Source organism: Acanthopagrus latus, chromosome 4 (assembly GCF_904848185.1).
Source record: "Acanthopagrus latus isolate v.2019 chromosome 4, fAcaLat1.1, whole genome shotgun sequence".
In the NCBI taxonomy this organism is placed as follows: Eukaryota; Metazoa; Chordata; class Actinopteri; order Spariformes; family Sparidae; genus Acanthopagrus; species Acanthopagrus latus.
In genome coordinates, this window is record NC_051042.1 from 35,463,120 (window position 1) to 35,481,844 (window position 18,725).

Here is an 18,725-nt window from a genome sequence, read left to right on the forward strand (position 1 = left end):
CACCATCATCATCATCATCACAATCATCACCATCATCATCATCACAATCACCATCATCACAGTCACCATCATCATCATCATCATCACAATCATCACCATCACCATCACCGTCAGTTTACGCACATAAACTGACACATAATCACACTGATTAAAGTCTGAACCAGCAGAACTTCTTCTCATTCTTTTTCTGTGCAGTTTTAACTAAAACATTTTTAAAATTCATGATTTAAAATCTGATTCAATAATGCAGTTGATTTTATTTTTGCAAATCAACATTTAACACATGCAGGAGAGATAAATACCACATGAGCTTACTGGTACATTTCTAAAGCAGCAACCCGAACACACTGGATCCTGCATCTGCAGAGGGTCCTGAGGTGTCCTCACACACACACACGCACACACACACACACACACACACACACACACACACACACACACACACACACACACACACGTTTAATCTAAATGAATAAAATCTAATGACCAGCTTCGTCTTCTCATTGTTCTGTGGGCTCTTTAATGACAGTGGAGGAGCTTTCACCGCTCTCTCTATAAAAGTCATTGCGCTGATTGAACGGCAGCTGCTTCCTGTTATGGCTGCAGGTTAACTGAGATGTTTATTCTCTCCTGTTGTCAACAGCGCCGAGGATCCGATGCCAAGGAGGACGGCAGTGACAAACCCAGACGCAACGTCAGCTGGCAGGACAAAAGTAAATAAAGCCGATGGAGGGAGGAGACAGATCAGTGTGTATCAAAGTGTTCAGACACATTCAAGAATAAAGACGGTTCACTGTCACTCACTGAGTCAGAAATAAAACTATACCAGCTTTGAAAGGAGCTGCAGAGGTGAACACACCTTCTCTTCCATCATAAACAGTGTTAGCTGTGTACCTGCAGCGTGCAGCATTAAGCTTCAAATAACTCAAAACACAGAAACAAAGGTAACTGCAGTTTCTCTGATGATGTCACTTCCTGCTTGAAAACAAACAGAGAAGAAACTGAGATCATGTGAGTATGTGTGTGTGTGTGTGTGTGTGTGTGTGTGTGTGTGTGTGTGTGTGTCTGTCTGTCTATCTGTCTGTCTTCAGACCCTGTGGTTGTTCCTGTGGAGTCAGAGGAGGAGAAAGCTGAACATTCAGACCCTGAGAAAGAGGATGATGTTGGGATCACCTTTGTAGCTCGCAAAGCAGAGACACCCAAACAAAGACCCCAGTCAGGTGAGATCACCTGGACCTGACCTGACCTGGACCTGACCTCACCTGTACCTGACCTCACCAGTACCTGACTTCTCACAGACAGTTTGGATAAGTTCAGTTAGAGTAGCTGTGATCAGTGTTTTCATGTGTCTGTGGTCTCACTGTGTCTCCTCCGTCAGTCCCAGCAGCTTTGGACGGGCGTCAGAGTCCATCAGCTGGCCCCGCCTCACCCCCCACCGAAGACAGCCACCTGCCATGGAAGGGCAGCGTGGGCTCTCCTCCTCCCTGTGTGTCTGTGGAGGCCACTAAGATCATCCCTGTGGACCTCCAGCAGGCCTGGAACCAGAGCATCTCCTCCTTGGAGAGCATCTCCTCACCTCCGGTCCCTGCCGAGCCTGTCCACCCTCGGGTCAGCGCCCTCTCCAGACTGGGAGGACCCCGCCCAGCCTCCTACACACCGCCAGGCAGTGTGGTAGGCAGCACCTCCTCCATCGGAGCTCAGGTGGCGCAGGGAACCTTCAGCTTCTCAGAGCCAAAGAAGGAGGAGGAAGAGGAGGAGGATGAAGAAGAGCAGGAGATGCGGCCACTCATGACGTCACAGAGGCCCCCTGGCTTCCTGCCACCGCCCCCACCACCACCTGGCTCCGCCCCCGGGCCAGGGAGGAGGAGTAACCCCTGCGTCTACCTGAGGAGCCTGGTGACGGCACCTCCACCTGGTAGCAGCGAGCCGCACAGCCGAGGCCCCACCCAGTTGTAACCACAGATCCAGGATCAGTCACACATCCGTCCCTGCAGAACAGAGCAGGAGCTTCAGGAAGCCATCATTGCAGCACACACACATACGCATGCATGCACGCACACACACACACACACACACACACACACACACACACACACACACACTTACACTCTGATGTCACTCTGCTTCCTGTCATATGACTGTGTGTTTGTCCCAATCGTCTTTGTGCTTTTTATAGTTGTTCTACTTAAATCACTGTTTGATGTTGAAGGCAGATGTGACTGTTTAACAGACTCACTCACTGCTGGTCAGAGTCTGATCGTCTGATCATCTGATCATCTCATCGTCTGATCATTTGATCACTTTTACTTTAAAAATCTTCCTTGTGATTTTGCTTCGTGCTGATCAGCTCTCACAGATCCGTAAATATCCTCTATGCTCTGTGCTGATATAACAGAATCAGCTTAACGCTGCTGCTCCTCTTTAGGTCTTTATAGTCTGTGGTATTCACTGTGTAGTACTGATCAGATATAATCAATGAAAAATCAGTGAAAAACCATATCATGCTGCAGGAGGTGGATACTGACTAACGCTTTGTCAGCTGATCAGATGATGGACGGAATGGTCCTTTACTGCAGTCTGATACTGAGTGAAGCTGCAGAGCTTCAGCCGATAGAAGCTTTTTAAAGCCTTATTTCTGTGTTTGTATTCACTCACATCTGACTGTATATTTATTCTGTCCAGCTGCTCATGTCAAATCTCAAATGTATTTTGTAAAGCTGCGAATATATCAGATCTACAGAGTAGTTTATTTTGAAAGACCAAAGTGTATAAAGAAAGAGCATAATGAACATTTATACAGTGTGTGTCAATAACTGCCTTACTCTGTTGTGTAGCTGTGTGTTGATCCAGCGTGTGTGTGTGTGTGTGTGTGTGTGTGTGTGTGTGTGTGTGTGTGTGTGTGTGGAGCTCAATCATCAGACCGTCCACAGGTTTATATTCCACCAGCAGGCTGTACAGATGTGTTTCTGATGGCATCTTTACTCTGTTGTGTTGCTTGATTTGCCAAAGAATGTGTCGTCCTTCATGCCGAGCTGCTGTCACACACTCAGCTGCTTCAGTCCCATTCTGCACCAGCTTCACTCAGCCTAAGTCCAGCCTCACTCAGCCTAAGTCCAGCTTCACTCAGCCTGAGTCCAGCCTCACTCAGCCTAAGTCCAGCCTCACTCAGCCTAAGTCCAGCCTCACTCAGCCTGAGTCCAGCTTCACTCAGCCTAAGTCCAGCCTCACTCAGCCTGAGTCCAGCTTCACTCAGCCTAAGTCCAGCCTCACTCAGCCTGAGTCCAGCTTCACTCAGCCTAAGTCCAGCCTCACTCAGCCTGAGTCCAGCCTCACTCAGCCTAAGTCCAGCCTCACTCAGCCTGAGTCCAGCTTCACTCAGCCTAAGTCCAGCCTCACTCAGCCTGAGTCCAGCCTCACTCAGCCTGAGTCCAGCCTCACTCAGCCTGAGTCCAGCCTCACTCAGCCTAAGTCCAGCCTCACTCAGCCTGAGTCCAGCCTCACTCAGCCTGAGTCCAGCCTCACTCAGCCTAAGTCCAGCCTCACTCAGCCTAAGTCCAGCCTCACTCAGCCTGACAGCACATCTCATGCTGCGTTCAGGTCACCAGCAGGACAGATTTACATGTTTGCAGCTCATGATCGTTTCTACGTCAGACACCTGTTCGGTGGTTTGTCACCAAACTGACTCAAACTGGCATCGATAAAGAGAGAGAACAACAGGAACACGGCTACAAGAACTTTAAAAGTGATGTTACCAAAGACAATATCCTTACTGGTATTTAATCAGTATTATTGGTATTTATATAAGAGGTGGGCTGTTAATGTGCTGCTTGCTGAAACTAAAGGTGAAATTCAAACCTCAGAAAGAAAAGTGACGTTTCCCACCAAGAATGAAACTCTTATTACTGGCTGATAGAAAGCAGAGTGACCTGAAGGCTTAATAAATGACGTGTTTGGCTGCTCATGGTGTGTATCGTCTTTCCTGTTGCTTCACTGTACAGCAGTGACTGTTAGACACGCACATGTTGCTGCTTGTAGAAAAGCCTTTATACTGTAAAAATACTTGAACTGGAGCTGACCCTGGACCAGTCCAGTGAACGGTCCGGTCCGAGCACAGAAACCTACACGTGTCCTGTTGATCATCACTGCAGCTGTCTGCCACTGTTTAATCTGTCTTAATTTGAACACAGACACGAGAATGTGCTCTTTCTGTTTCATCTGTGATCAGGTTGTTGTGTGGAAAATCAAATGAAACCAATCTGTCTTTGTGCCAAACGTTTGTGAGCTTTGGCTTCTGTCCAAACAACTTAATAAATGTGAGGTGTGTTTATTACTCTGTGCTTCTTTACCTGCTTCAATATAAACTATGAGTGCACAGGTGTGACTGTTTCAGAGGGAAGGTTGTTTTACTGTCGCCTGTCTGCACTGCTGTCAGTCAGCTGATCAGTTAAAGCAAATGTCAAAAGTGAAATGTGCTCATTAAATGAACTGTTGAGTCTAAACACAACATTATAACATGTCGGCATTAAGGACTTCATTTTTTTAATGAAATGAATAAGATGTCCCACATTGACCCGACTCATCAGCAGGTGAACTGTCAGGACAGGTGCAGCTGTGACCTCCACATCTGGCTGTCCCACATCTCCTCTGCAGACAGGTTTAACAGTAAAGTACTGAACTCCTCCGCAGACAGGTTTCACTTTCCCTCATCTAAGATGGCGGCCGGAAGTGACATCTCTCTGGCTGTCCCGTTGAAGCATGGAGGCGAAGAACGAATATGTTTGGTATGAACATATGAAATGATGGAGGGTGGTATTAACACAGATGAACGGAGAAGTAAACCCACAGATGGAACCGTTATGTCGCAGTGAAGAGACGCGGACCTTGAACCGTTAATGTGCTACGCCTGCTAGCTAAGCTAACATCATTTCACCATCGGTACCGCGGACAGCAGGAGACGTTGGTGAGTTAATGTCGCTGTGTAAATGCTCAACTAATTAACTTTTCGTTATTTCACTCACTCAAGTTCATTGGGTTTGTGGCGTTATCCAGAAAAACGCAATCAGCGCTAACGTGTCTGTTTGTAGTGAGTGGCGACCGATGCTAGTTAGCGCGTTAGCATCGTCATTAAACGTTAGCGTTAGCTGATAGCAGCGGTTAGCTCGTTGTCGGCCATGTTGGTCCTGTCGGCGGGGCTGATCGTGTCGTAACATGCGTTTTACTTTTGGCGGTTTAGGTTTCTGTGATTTAACTGCTGAGCTGATGTAACCGAGCCGGTAATAGAACCAACGGCTCAGTTAGCCCAGTGGTTCTGCAGGGTTGCTTAGCAGTGGGCCCTTTTCTACTCCAGTCCAAAGTGCAGTCACAGTTTTAGACTGAAAGTGCAGCTTCACTGCTGAATCAGATGTGACAGTGTTCATTTTCCGTGGTGCTAAAGTCAACTGCTGGTGTTGAACTGAACTCTCTGATCCACTCATGTTCTGCAGCATCCTGTGGAAATGCTTCTGTAGGGCAGACATGTTTTCATACATCACTGTGTTCTGCAGCTGGTTGATGTTGAATGATTTCAGCCTCTCAGGTGAGTCTTTAATCTGCTCTTTCTGTCACTGCTCCCACATCTCCAGTTTTCTTGTGAATGATGTGATTTCATCTGCCAGCTGTGTGTTTTGCTGTCCTGCTCCTGCAGATTTAGTTCGTTGAGTTTCTGAAACGTGTCACTGAGGTGTGCAACTTTCATGAGGAAGTTGTTGTTGTTGTTGTTAAACCTGTGGGCACGATCATTACTCTGTTCCCCCCAAAAGATTCAGATCTCATCCTGGATAAAACCTTCCCACCCAACAGCCATCAGGACTCACTGTGAAACAGAACAGCTGTGTAGGTGTTTTCTCGCACAGCCTGGAAAAAATCTGTGATTTGATGGGTCTTATTGCTGTTCACACTGAATACTGGTGTATATTTTCGTTATGATGAATTTTTGATATACCGCCATACCGGTGCAATTCATTGCACAACGTTTGGAACGCTGCGCTGCGCATCACTGTTTCAGACCGGACCCTTTTCAATGTTGCGCATCTTAACAAGCATGGTGCGACTGCGAGGCGATGTGAGGGTAAACAGTAGTGCTCTGGTGTAATGTTACGGTGAAGATGGTTAGGATAGACATGGCAGTTCGTGACTTCATCTGCGGATGTTAAGATGAGCAAGTGGAAAGCCGCTGAGATCTGGGAGATGCTAGCTCTCCTCAGTGTCTGTAGCTGTCAGCTTGTTGTTGTAGCGGCAAGCTACTAACGGTCGCTACTTTCAAATTATAATCCCCCAGCTAGGAGCCCAGTTCTAAAGTCCAATGGGGTGTGATGTAAAGCTCTTATTTTGAAGACTAATTCAACCTGCTTCCTGTTAGCTTTCATTGCTTGAGTCAGCTAACGCGAGGCGCTCCGCTGAACGCTTCCTTTAATAGCGGGGTTTAACATCAGCATGTGTTTGACTGAGGAGGTGAGAATATGGGCCATTGGTCTATAATTAAGTAAATCTATCAAGTGTTGCCTCATTTCTTCCGATGCATATGTTGTACGTCAGTGTTCACGCCCAGCTTCGTGCTTCACGTCACATCACATGTTCATGCCTACCCCGTGGTAGCTTTTTGGGAAAGAAGGTATATTAAACCTCCCTTTTAGATAGACAGGGCGGCAGAGAGCAGCCTTTACCTTGCAGCAAATGTACTGCCTTTTCTACCTAAAAGGGGCTAGTAATTCCTCTCTCAACCTACAGAAAATGAACACTTAAACACCTGATTATGCATGGGGAAAAAAAAAACAAAAACCGTCATACACCGTGAAATCGTTAGAATTTTTAGGTTATACCGCCCAGCACTAATGGGTCTTGGAAGACTCGAGACTCACTTGTTCAGACATCATCTCGCCCCGTTGTTATACTTAGCACTTCAATCAGAGCACTGAAGTTAGCCTGGATTAATAGCAGCGATGATGCTCACGTGAGGGCTTGAAAATTGTTTGAATTTTTTCTCTCGTACTTTATCGACGGTGATGTTGTCCTGTCTACCTTGTGACAAATGTACTTATTGTAACTCTCCTAAATGCCTGAAAGTGAAACTCTCACCAAAACGCAACTTAGGCTTTTTTTGTGAATGTATATGAGTCAAACCTTCATGTAAAAGCATGATTACGATGAAAGAGGCATTTTTAAGATTTACAGTCTTTTTGTTTTCGGGTCAAACTCATTTTCAATGGGAGTGCTATTGGCACTTTTACGATAGCATCAAAATCTCTATTTTTAAAACAGTAAGAAGGCTTGACACAACATGAATCTTTGCTCATAGTATCACCAGGTTATCACTCTACACTTGAACACCAGCATTGAGAACATTGTTTGTGAACATTGTTTGTGTACACAGAGTTTACTAAAAAGAAACAAGAACAACTCACGTTAGCAGTAGCTTGTTCCTCTAGCCGTCGTCATGGCAGCCCAGATGTACTCAGGGATCAACACGTCTGGGTAGAGTGTATGTGATTCAGTTGAGCTATGTGTAGAGTGTAAATCTTAAAAGTGCCTCTTTCATTGTAATTACACTTTTACATGAAAGTTTGACTCATATACATTCACAAAAATGCCTATGTTTCATTTTGACGAGAGTTTCACTTTAAATGTAAATGTCGTTGCGCCTCCTGTCATAACTCTGGGCGCCCCAGTTAGAAAACCACTGAGTTAGTCTGAATCAGCAACAAATCGCAGAATATTTTAATTGGCTTGTGTTGGTTGCTAGTTGCTGGTGAACATGTCTGTTAGCTCAGTGCAGAAAGTCAACTGGAGAGAAGGTAAGGACAATAAACATAAGTGTGTGTGTTCAAGTAAAGTACAAAGCGATAAGAGGGCTGCAACTAATGATTGTTTTCCCGTTTAATCAATTAATTGTTACGATTAGTCTCTAAAAAGTCAGGAAACTCGTCTTCACAGTTTCCAGTAGTCCGAAGAGTTGGTCATTTTGCTTCTTTTCTTCATAAACCCCCAAGATTTCTTTAATTACTGTCCAGTTACAAAGACAAACAGAACATCTTCACATTTAAAAAACTGGATCTGGCAAAGCTTGTCACATGTTTACTAGAAAAGTAATTCAAATGAAAAATATATTATCAGAATAATTTGTGATTTATTTATTTATTTTTTATTTATTTTGAGCAACCAATTGATGACTTGGCCAAAAGAAAAGCAGAGGAGATGCACACAGCTGCAGTTACGAGCGTCTGAAAATGAAATGATGATTTTTAAAACCTGCAAGAGCTTGTAGAACAAGGTTATGTGTTGTGGCTGATGTGCTATATGTTGCTGACAAGTTGGGTCAGAACAGAAGATAACATCTACATTCTTTAGCTGTGATCTGATATTAGAGGGAGTGGTGGACTGAAAACACAGTTTCTCTCTTTACTATCTTTTTTTAATCTTGGTCACGTCTGGCTGGAGGAAACGCCTCAGTCCTTTTCTCTTTAGGATGCAGTTTTACTCATTATGTTATTATAGTTTATTTCTGTGCTTGTGTGAGTTCCCTCCACCAGGTGGTGTTTTTTGTCCCCTCCACTCAGTATTGATGCCCTGGAGCTGTGACTTTGAGCTCCTCCAGTAAAACTGTGTGTGATGTTGATGTCACTCCTCCGTTTGCCTGCAGCTACACGTTGTGTAACTCTGTCAGCTCTGCAGCAGCTTGTCCTGAGGTGTACACTTACTGTAGGATCAGGCAGTGGATGTGTTTCACTGTGACAAGCGCTTTGGTTCAGTCTTTAACTCTGTTTGATGTTCAGTTGTTGGAAATTCTGTTGAATTCTGCTTAAACGGGCTCAGAATAAAACAGACTTGGCCTGAAGGTTCAGCTCCTGTGGGCTCCAGTTTAAAGACTAACTGCGCGTTCAGACCGAAAGTGCGAAGAGGTAAATCTGCCTTGCCTGCCGTGTCCACTCTGTCCGACCCTGACCCGACACACTATCCTCGGGCCGGGTTGGGCCGGGCCCTTGATCAAGCATTTGTGTTTTGTATTTTTTTTAAAAATTCAAAAAATATTGACTGTATTATGTTGTTTGTGTTGCTACGTGGTCTAACACGCGAATGAGTTGTCCTCATGCTAAAACAATGACATGTTGCACACGTGACATCACTCCTCGAGATGTAAGAAGAAAGCAATAATCTGTATTTTTACTGAGGAAAATGACAAAAATAATAGTAACGCACAGTTAGAAAGTGAATGACTTCCAGGATCATTTTCCTCTTTTTGCACCTTTGGTCTGAACGTACAGTTAGACTGAGGTTCATGTTTCACTGATTAAATGCGATTAAGGTTAAAAAAAACAGAAATTCTACTAACATCTAGGCTGAAATGGTGAGTCCAAAGATGGATTAATTGCTCTTCAGAAATGATTTTGATAATTAATTGATTGATTGTGGCTCCGGTATGAGATTTTGCCGTGTTTCTGTGTCTTACATGTTAATAAACTGAACAGGGTTTTATTTTCGTCACCCTGTCTTTACTATAAAGAAGTGATTTGGAGCATTCAGAATATCCAGATATATATCATGTGTGGTGTGTAACGTATAAATATCACCCAGCCCTTAGAGGCGGCTCTGCTGATTGGACGAGGCTTGAGGTGCTATAAATCTGCAACATGAGTTTGCGCTAACAGCACGGTGGATGAGCAGCTGGTGCTAAATGAGAACTTGTTTAATGCAGTGTTGTGTCTTAGGGCTCATCCATACGTACCAAAATGATCTTTATTTTCTTCATCTTCCTCGGCATCGTCCAAACAGATCCACTGAAATCAACTGAAAACACTGTAGTTCATATTCCAGCCTATAGGTGGTGCTTGGAATTCACCAAAAACAGAGAAGAAGAGATGGAGCATGCACACAAAGCTTGCGTGCTGTAAACAAACAGACAGTAGACAGAGAAACCGAACACAACAAGAAGAAGATGAAAATGGCGAGTTTGTGTTACTGTCTTCCTGAATCAAGCATGGACACACGCAGTAACATGGAATAGTCCATTGCATGAGAAGGGGGGGGAGCAGTCGAAACGATAATGAGAGATTAAGCATTTTTATGTATTTTAAAGGTCCCATATTATACTGTTTTTCATCAATTTCACACAGCAGTCAGAGGTCCAACAGCTCTGTATTCAATATGCATTGCCCCAAACCCATCCATGGTCCTGAATTTCAGCTGTCTAAAAGTTGCTCTACAGAGCTCTATTCAGAGTAGTCTGTTTCTGTGCCTGCACCTTTAAATGCTAATGAGCCCCGTCTGTCAGCACCTACTTGGAGACCCCGTCCTGCTACGTCACTCTCAGGGAGAGGATGCTCCTTGCGTTAGCAGTAGCATGTGCTAATGTTTATGGTGCATGTATATATGTATCGCTATGGCTCGCAAAGATTTGACCAGTTTGACCCTGAATGGGACCCAGAAGGAGAGGCTCCTGAAGAAGTACAGACTCTGTGGCTGCAGCAGGACGTTTCAGAATGTTTAGTGTGTCTGAATAATGTTAGTTTGTCCGTATGTGTTGTTACATTTACTACCATGAAGCTAATGGCTAACAGCTAGCGAAAGCTATGTTTGTCTCCAACTCAGTCTCCAAACTCTTGGACACTGTTCGTATCGTCTCTGTCTCCAGTCTGCATGTTTCCAGACTTTTACTGTGACAACCAAGCTCCATCATAATATTATCAACATTAAACTCGCCTGTAGGAGCGCCGTGTTACCAGTGGGTGGGCTGCAGGAGTCGCTTGTTTTCCTCATTCTGGGAGTTGGCAGGCTCAGGGAGGACCAGCTTATGTATGTAGAGACCAGAGAAAACATGTTTTTTATAATATGGGTCCTTTAAGTGTGCAAATTATGGCTACAACAATAATAATTGTTTTAAATCAAAGACAACTTAATTAATCAGTTTTTATGAGACATTTGGGGGCCCCTGGAAGTTTCGGGGCCCCAGGCAATTGCCTGTGTTTGCCTAATGGTAAGTCTGCCCCTGCTGGTATGTGCACCAGTTTGGTGGGTCTCATACAGCAGAGCATGTAAAACAGGCAGTCGAGGAGATGCTGAACACTGTGAAATAGACAAGCAACGCGTCCACGTCATTTTACGTGACAGTGTAAGGAATATGTTAAAGCAGTGGATGATATGGAGGCACCAAGCATGGCTGCGTCTCACACACTGCAGCTGCTGTACACGAGGGTCTGCTGTCACACTGCAGCGTCACACACTCACCTGCTAACACATGGAAGGTGGAGGCCAGTGTTGCAATAGCATATGCAGAATAAGACAGAGCCATATGAAAGTATTTACCGTGTTTCAACAAAATAAAAAAACTATTAAGGAACAGCTTGGATGCAGGTACTTTGTTTGTTAATGCAGCTGTATTATCCAGGACAACATGAGTATCAGATCGGGACTCGGTATCGGCAGATACTAAATATTAAAGGACTCAGATTGGATTAGATCAGGGTAAAACAAACCTGATCATTTGCTCCGTTAAGACCAGAGATGTTGTGGAGAATTTCCAGAGGCCGTGCAGTCCTGCTGTAGTCTGCAGGGCATTTCAAAATAAGAACAAAGGTGGTAGTTTAGATGATGGATCATGATTATGATTAAATAGGTCAGGATAATATTTTTTGTCAGCCCACCCAGGCATGATGTATTTGGATAAAGTCTCAGAGCAGATGTATCTGCTGACTGCAGCCCTCAGGACTTTGCCTCTTCAGAGTTGGAGGTTTGGATGTAATGGAAACCCCACCTGTCCTGCACACGTGAAGCGTGACACATCTGTTTTAGAACAACTGCTCTCAGATCTGCGGCTGCTCTAAACCCTCAGCTGTTGGTCTAAATCGGAGCCTCTCCCCCGTCAATGAAAGCACATACCAGCAGTCTGCTGAGGCTTTACTGTCAGCCTGCTTTCTGCTGTGTCAGACACTGAAGCATGAACTCCACTAGAAACAAGGCTTCAGACATGCTGAAGCTCACAGCAGGGACAGTTTCTCTGTCCCACAGGACGACAGGCCGAGCTGCAGGATGATTTGATCCAGAGACAGTCAGTCTGTGTTCAGTACTGTTGCTGTGTAGCAGCAGTGGTTTGTGTTGTCGGCCTGTTGTCGATCTTTGTTCTTGACTTCAGTCCTTTTTATGTGTCGGTTTTATCATCAGATGTTTTAAATACCTCCATGTATGTTACAGTTTAAAAGTGATGATATGGAGGCTTTACTGTGGGTGGAGACATGTTTCTTCATGGTTAATTTATAGCAGTTAATCTTGTAGTTTCTTTTCTATTTTGTCATTTGTGTTCATCCTTCAGTGTGTTGGCTGGTTTCTGTGTAGGAGGGTTATTCTGCTCAGTGTTCCACACACATTTATTTGTGGCGGTCCGCCACCATATCAACATCAGCCACCACATATTGATTTTCTATTGTTGGAGCTGCGTCCCATTCTGACTCACTCAGGACAGCACCCGCCAGTGATTAGCATGATGTTATGCGGTGTGGTTTTTAGTCTACCGGTAAAACTAATGAAGAAGAGGAGGAGGACTATTTAACGCAGTTGGCTTGACCTTAACTTTCTCTGCAGAGAAGACGGCTGGCCTCATTATTGAGATCCAGCCCTCATAAAGAGCGCCAGGCCATGAAGCCAGTTTCTGTCACATTGTCATGTGATGCACTGGGACACTGTGAAAGACACGTCTGAAAACGGTCATAAAAGCCTCACAAACCCACAAAATTACTAATTTTACCGTCAGAATTCGGAGAGTATAGAAAAGTGACCCGGTTATGTTTTAATCCCATCCAAGTTAGCTCGGCATTAATCCCAAAGTTACCGACTCGGTCGGCGGAAGTCTGGAGTGCGCATGCTCTACGGCACCAAGCTGGACAGCACCGCCACAGTTAAAGAAAAACACTGCTGCTCCAACCTATCAGCAGTGACTGGCGTCCTATAGATGTCCTGCTGAGAGCTGTTCACTTCTGCCATGCATCTTGAGTTTGTGGCTTTGGCAAATATATCAGGAACTGTTGTCATAGCAACAAGTCATTCAGCCCAAACCTGTAATGGTGCAGTTTAATGAAATGGAAATGGAAAATACAATTAATCTATTGCTTGGATGTTGAATTCTGAACTTGACACTCTGTACACCACATTGTGAAGAACAGGACCCTGGAAGCAGGTGAACCAGAGTCAGAAATGATTATTCAGACTAGAGAAACTGGAGAAATGACTGAACACCATGTTTTGGGTGATCATATAAGTTTAAAGTGAATTTTGTGGTGATTAGTAATTAGTAATTGATATGATTCAGTCTTTAGCTTGTGGGATGGAAACAATGATCACTTTGGTCCAGACTGAAATATCTTAACAGTTATCAGATTGATTGTTATTAAATTTGGGACAGACATCCACGATGCTTAGAGGATAAACCCTGATGACTGTGGTGGTCTGACCCTGTGTGTACCAGGTCAGTCTAACCCACAGCAGCTCAAAGTTCTTCATTTATTCTGAGCACAGAATGTACACATGGACACATTCTCCATTCCTGGTCCTCAGGCCCAGTGTGAGATGATACTGACTAAATGATCTCCAGCAGCTCCACCTCCTCCTTGGCCATTTATTATTGTCATTACTACACACAGTGAGTGGAAGGTGCTGGACTGCAAAACTCAGTTTAAACAGTTTCACTTCAGTCCATTAAGGAAGAGACTTGCTCACAGTCACAGGAATGAGTGTAGCAGAACTAAAAAAAGAGGTCCAGACTGATGAGTGAAGTGTGATTCCATGGTGAACATGCTCTGTGCTCTCTACCTGCAGGACTGTGAGGTGACTGTCTGCCAGCTGCAGGCCTTGAACTGAAGAAACAAAGACTCTCTCAGCGATGATGGTAAGAGATGTGCTGCAGGTCAGCGAGGTCACTGTCATCTGTCTGTCGTCTCTCTTTGTTTCCGCACGGTAGCTAAATGGATGTAGTTGTTTGTGTAGCCAGCAGCCTCACCTGGCCTGGTGGGGGTAAATCACAGGCTAATTGTTAGTTTAGTCAGACAGCTATAAACAGCAGGCTGAGGAAACGGGCTGTATAATGAGCAGGACACACCCGCTCAGATTTGGTCCTGTCTGCTCTTTGCTCTCATGTGGACATGTCAACACAACATGGACATCACTGAGTCCAGTAAGCTCTTAAATTTGTGTTGCTCCACTCTAAAAGTATCCTTTAAAGATCTGTGATTGTGTCAGCACATCCCAACACGTCCTCTCACATCCCTGCTGACGTCTACAACCTCTCTGTGTCTTTACAAACTTCAGCAGTGACTGAGGGAGGTTACTATCTGACGTGATGAAGTAATCAACACTGACCGGTAGAAACATTTTGAAATGTTCATGTGCACAGCCTGCTACATCACAAACATAACGTACAACATCCAATCAGGTGACAGTCCTGTAGGAACAGACGTGCTTTGGGACTTTTCTGCACTGCGTGGTTGGGTGGACCTTAAGTAGCCAAAAATGGGTTAAGTTTTTTAAAGGAGTACTCTGTAACAAAGTCTTTGTTCTCTTGACAAACAAACTGAACTTAAAGGACAGCACAATTTATACTGTTGTACTGTGTTGTACTTTATTTGTGGCGGACCCTGCCACACCTCTAACTTCACTGTTCTGGGACCTTATTTTCTTTTGAGAACAGCTGGTTCATTCACTGATGGAAAATGTTTGTGTTATTACCTCATTAATACTGTAATGACCCTGTGTGGAGCTGAGAGAGTGCCCCTTTTAAAGTCTAACACAAACAAACTGAACAAACACATTATGATAATGTTTTAATGTTTCTTTAATCAGTGTGATATCACCGACTCTGATTAGGAGACATTTTGACATGTTTTGATGTATTTTGATTCCTTTTTGATCCAATTAACTGAAATGCACCAGATATTTTCTCTGCTGAGAGGAAACACATATCAACCAGGGAACAGACTTTGACACAACACCGGAGCGTCTCCATCCACTGAATGCCTTCGGCTTCTATCACTCTCCCTCTTCACCTTCTTCACTCCTCTCCCAGCGGCTTGTTTTTTTGTTTCCACAACTATTCCAGTTGTTCCAGCGCTGCCTGCTGATAGTGACCAGAGAAAAGGATGCCTCAAACTCTTTTGTTGTGCAGCGATCTTCCTTTGTGCTGTAATTTGTCTTGATTTTTCTGGTAAGGATCCAGCCTGGTGTCAGACTGAATGTCACAGTGACAGTGAGGTTTTGAATCTATTAGGGGTGGAACGGTTCACAAAATCCACGGTTTGGTTCATATCACAGTTTTGTGATCACAGTTTTTGGTTCGGTTCAGTATACGCTGATCGTTAGGAAAATCAATTATGTCTTCTATAGTCGGGTTAAAACTGAATGAATGAGGCAGTCTGACATTTGATACATCATTGTGACAGTCTTGGCTTAAAAGTAGGTAGATTCTGGCACTGCAAGAGAGGTGATATCACTAGTTCCAACATGCTTTTCATGTATTTGGCAAAGAAAGTTATCTTTAACAAATGCTAAGAACAAATGCTTATTCACTGTAATGTAATGGGCAGTCACAGTCAGGAAATTTTCAGGAGCCCTGGAGGTCCATCCGTCACTAGGAAGCACTACACAGGCTGTCAGACAGCTCTTTAACAACTCCTCATGGGTCTCTTCATAAAGTGCAGGAATTACCGTGTTGCTGAAGTGTTTGCAGGAGGGGGTTTTATTTTATATCATGGCTTGAGGGTTTTAATCATACAAAAAAATCATAGACCCTCCACCACTGCAAAAGGCTCCATATCTTACCCCACTACTCCATTCCTTTGGTCATGCATGTTGGCCCGTCTGACTCGTCACTGTCAGGCTGTTTAAAAGCTGCGTGGAGCAGAAGTTGTCCTGTCGACTCTCTCTTTCCTCCCTGCGCTGCCAGTTGTCTCACCAGGATGATGTCTTCACAGATGAGCTGACACGTTAGTCGTGTTACTGTTAGTATAAGCAACATGTGTTGCACAATGCTTGCACACTGTCGCACTTGTGTCAACAACTTTCATGCTGCCGTTATCGTGGGTCACTCTAAATGCAAAGTGGTCCCATACAGCAGACCTATACAGTGCTGCTGGTGCATCTTCTAGCTCCAACTCTTTTCCACTCGCCATGCCCACAAACGTATCCACAGCTGACCCAAAGATACACTATTACTATCGGCTACACCGCTTTGCTTCTTCTTCTTGATAACTGGCGGTTGGCATCCAGCTCAGCGCCGCCACCTGCTGCTCTGGAGTGTACACGCTTCGCCTCGTTAGTAAATGAGAAAAAGAAGCTGTGTGTGCCCGTGAACCGAATGGTACACATGCGCCCCAAACCGTGACAAGTGTACCGAACGGGACAGATTTTTTTTGATAAACCCTTCCACCCCTAGAATCAATACATGGCTGGTGTCATGTCTCAGTATGAGTGTTAACTGCAGAATGAGAGGTTTCCCTGTTATGTTTATCATGCATCACCGGTGCTAAATGTTTAGGTTTGTTGGACTGCATGGAGTCTGGCAATGAAAGACTGTTCCGTGGTTATATTTGCTCTCCAATTACTTATCAATAATCAGTCCTGCAGCCACAGGGGAATGTGGCTGCCCAGTTGGGAGGTCCTGGTCTTTCTTTGGAAACAGAAGCGGCGGCTCTGGACCAGCCGATCAAGAATGAAGCTATTCTGTGAGGGCTTAGCTCCAGGCCGGGCGCTGCTCCTCATTGGCTGCCTGCAAATTGTTCTGCGAGGTGGAAAACCTGCTCACATTCTTCTCTGATGAGCTCTGAGCGCACAGCAGTAATTTTCCATCAGAGCAGAGAGATGTGGTGTTTATAGAAGTGTTGTCATCCTGTCGATGCCTTGGTCCCCCTCAGCTCACTCAGCTCCAGTAATTACACAGAGCAAGAAGCAGACTGGCCCACCAAGGCAGCCTGTGCTCCATAATCACCACTTTCTACCAAGACTCGCTGCATGTGACTGCATGCTGGACAGCCCGTCCTCCCTGTAGACGGCATATACAGAAGAGTTCAGACGCTGCTGGGAGGGATTTTATCTGTTTGCTTACATGTGTATAATAGTGTTTTGCAAGACAACATGACACAAATGAATTTGAGATGTTAAAGTATGAGGCTATTTTCATAGCTTGTGTTAGTGTATTTGCTGGTGTTTCATGTGGCTCTCACTAAGATCATAAGAACTCACAGAGACACAAGATTAAACACCAAACAGAGATTAAGAAATAAATGGACAACTCATTTGAACAGATGATCGTTAGGTGACCATGTTAATCTGTACATGCGTTTCTTGCTATTTAACGTCATGTTTGGGTCCAGTCATCTTGTAAAAGAAATCTGGATACAGCGATGATGATGAGCTCCGTTCCTTCCCATGAAAGCTGCTCAAGGGCACATGAAGCCAAAAAAGTTCAACTCCCCGGGTGTAGAATTAACCTGATATTCCACATTGTACGTGTGTACAAAATAGAGACTTCTGCCTGCCTGAGTGAGGATAAAATGCTTTAATGGTGTGGCTCTTCAAGATATTCCAAATGTCATTTGCAGGAGTTGTGACACAAAGCATCCACCGTCATAAACCTGCCTCATCTACAGTGTAAGCTTATGGGAAAAAGTCTTGAAAATGTAATGCTTAGAACAACCAGTGATGAAATTTAAAGCACAATTTTGAGGTATTTCCATTTTCTGCTTCTTTATGTGTCCTCTACTTTTATTTCATGTAGCATGAAAGCCAAGTAGCACATTTTTGGCACAAAGCCACAAACTCAAGATGCATGGCAGAAGTGAACAGCTCTCAGCAGGACATCTATAGGACGCCAGTCACTGCTGATAGGTTGGAGCAGCAGTGTTTTCCTTTAACTGTGGCGGTGCTGTCCAGCTTGGTGCCGTAGAGCATGCGCACTCCAGACTTCCGCCGACCGAGTCGGTAACTTCGGGTTTAGAGCCAAGCTAACTTGGATGGGATTAAAATGTAACTGGGCCACTTTTCTAGACTCTCCAAATTTTATTGGACCGAACTGTCCAGATTCTGATGGTAAAGTTAGTAATTTTGTGGGTTTGTGAGGCTTTTATGATTGTTTTCAGACGTGTCACAGTTTTCCAGTGCATCACATGACGATGTGACAGAAACTGGCTTCAAGGCCTGGTGCTCTTTATGAGGGCTGGATCTCAATGAGGCCGGCCAACTTCTCTGCAGAGAAAGTTAAGGTCAAGCCAACTGCGTTAAATAGTCCTCCTCTTCTTCGTTGGTTTTACCGGTAGACTAAAAACCACACCATTATCCACTGTGTCGGAGTATATAACATCGTGGTAATCACTGGCGGGTGCTGTCCTGAGTGAGTCAGAACGGGATGCAGCTCCAACAATAGAAAATCAATATGTGGTGGCTGATGTTGATATGGTGGCGGACCGCCACAAATAAATGAATGTGTGTGAAACTGGTTTAAACTGATGCTGATAAAAATCTGCCCCAATAATCAGCCAGACTGACAGTTGGCCCATTGGTTCCAACTGAATATGTAAATCCTTAAAAAGTAGTTTCTAAAAGTTATTTCTTCGACTAGCTGCTCACTGTAGTGTTTCCACACTGACAGGAGGAAGCGGTGCAGTTGTTGGGGACTGTTCTCAGAGGTAGTGAGTGTTTGTGTCAGACTGACACATACA

At 44.5% G+C, this 18,725-nt stretch overlaps 2 protein-coding genes across 4 annotated transcripts in view; both read left to right on the top strand.

Annotated features, from left to right (window-relative positions):
- slc9a5 (solute carrier family 9 member A5) overlaps window positions 1-18,725 on the top strand; it is a 57,679-nt gene that overhangs the window by 15,947 nt on the left and 23,007 nt on the right. For all 3 annotated transcript variants that reach the window (XM_037094271.1, XM_037094272.1, XM_037094273.1), the window contains 4 exons: window positions 644-713; window positions 1,092-1,220; window positions 1,379-4,960; window positions 13,837-13,906. In XM_037094271.1, the coding sequence (XP_036950166.1) occupies window positions 644-713; window positions 1,092-1,220; window positions 1,379-1,956 (777 nt within the window). In that variant the 3' untranslated portion in view covers window positions 1,957-4,960; window positions 13,837-13,906. The remainder of the gene's footprint in view (window positions 1-643; window positions 714-1,091; window positions 1,221-1,378; window positions 4,961-13,836; window positions 13,907-18,725) is intronic.
- Window positions 3,011-18,725, top strand: part of plekhg4 (pleckstrin homology domain containing, family G (with RhoGef domain) member 4) — a 73,120-nt gene continuing 57,405 nt past the window's right edge. Inside the window, exon 1 of the mRNA XM_037095464.1 lies at window positions 3,011-3,597. Coding sequence (XP_036951359.1) covers window positions 3,011-3,597 — 587 coding nt within the window. The remainder of the gene's footprint in view (window positions 3,598-18,725) is intronic.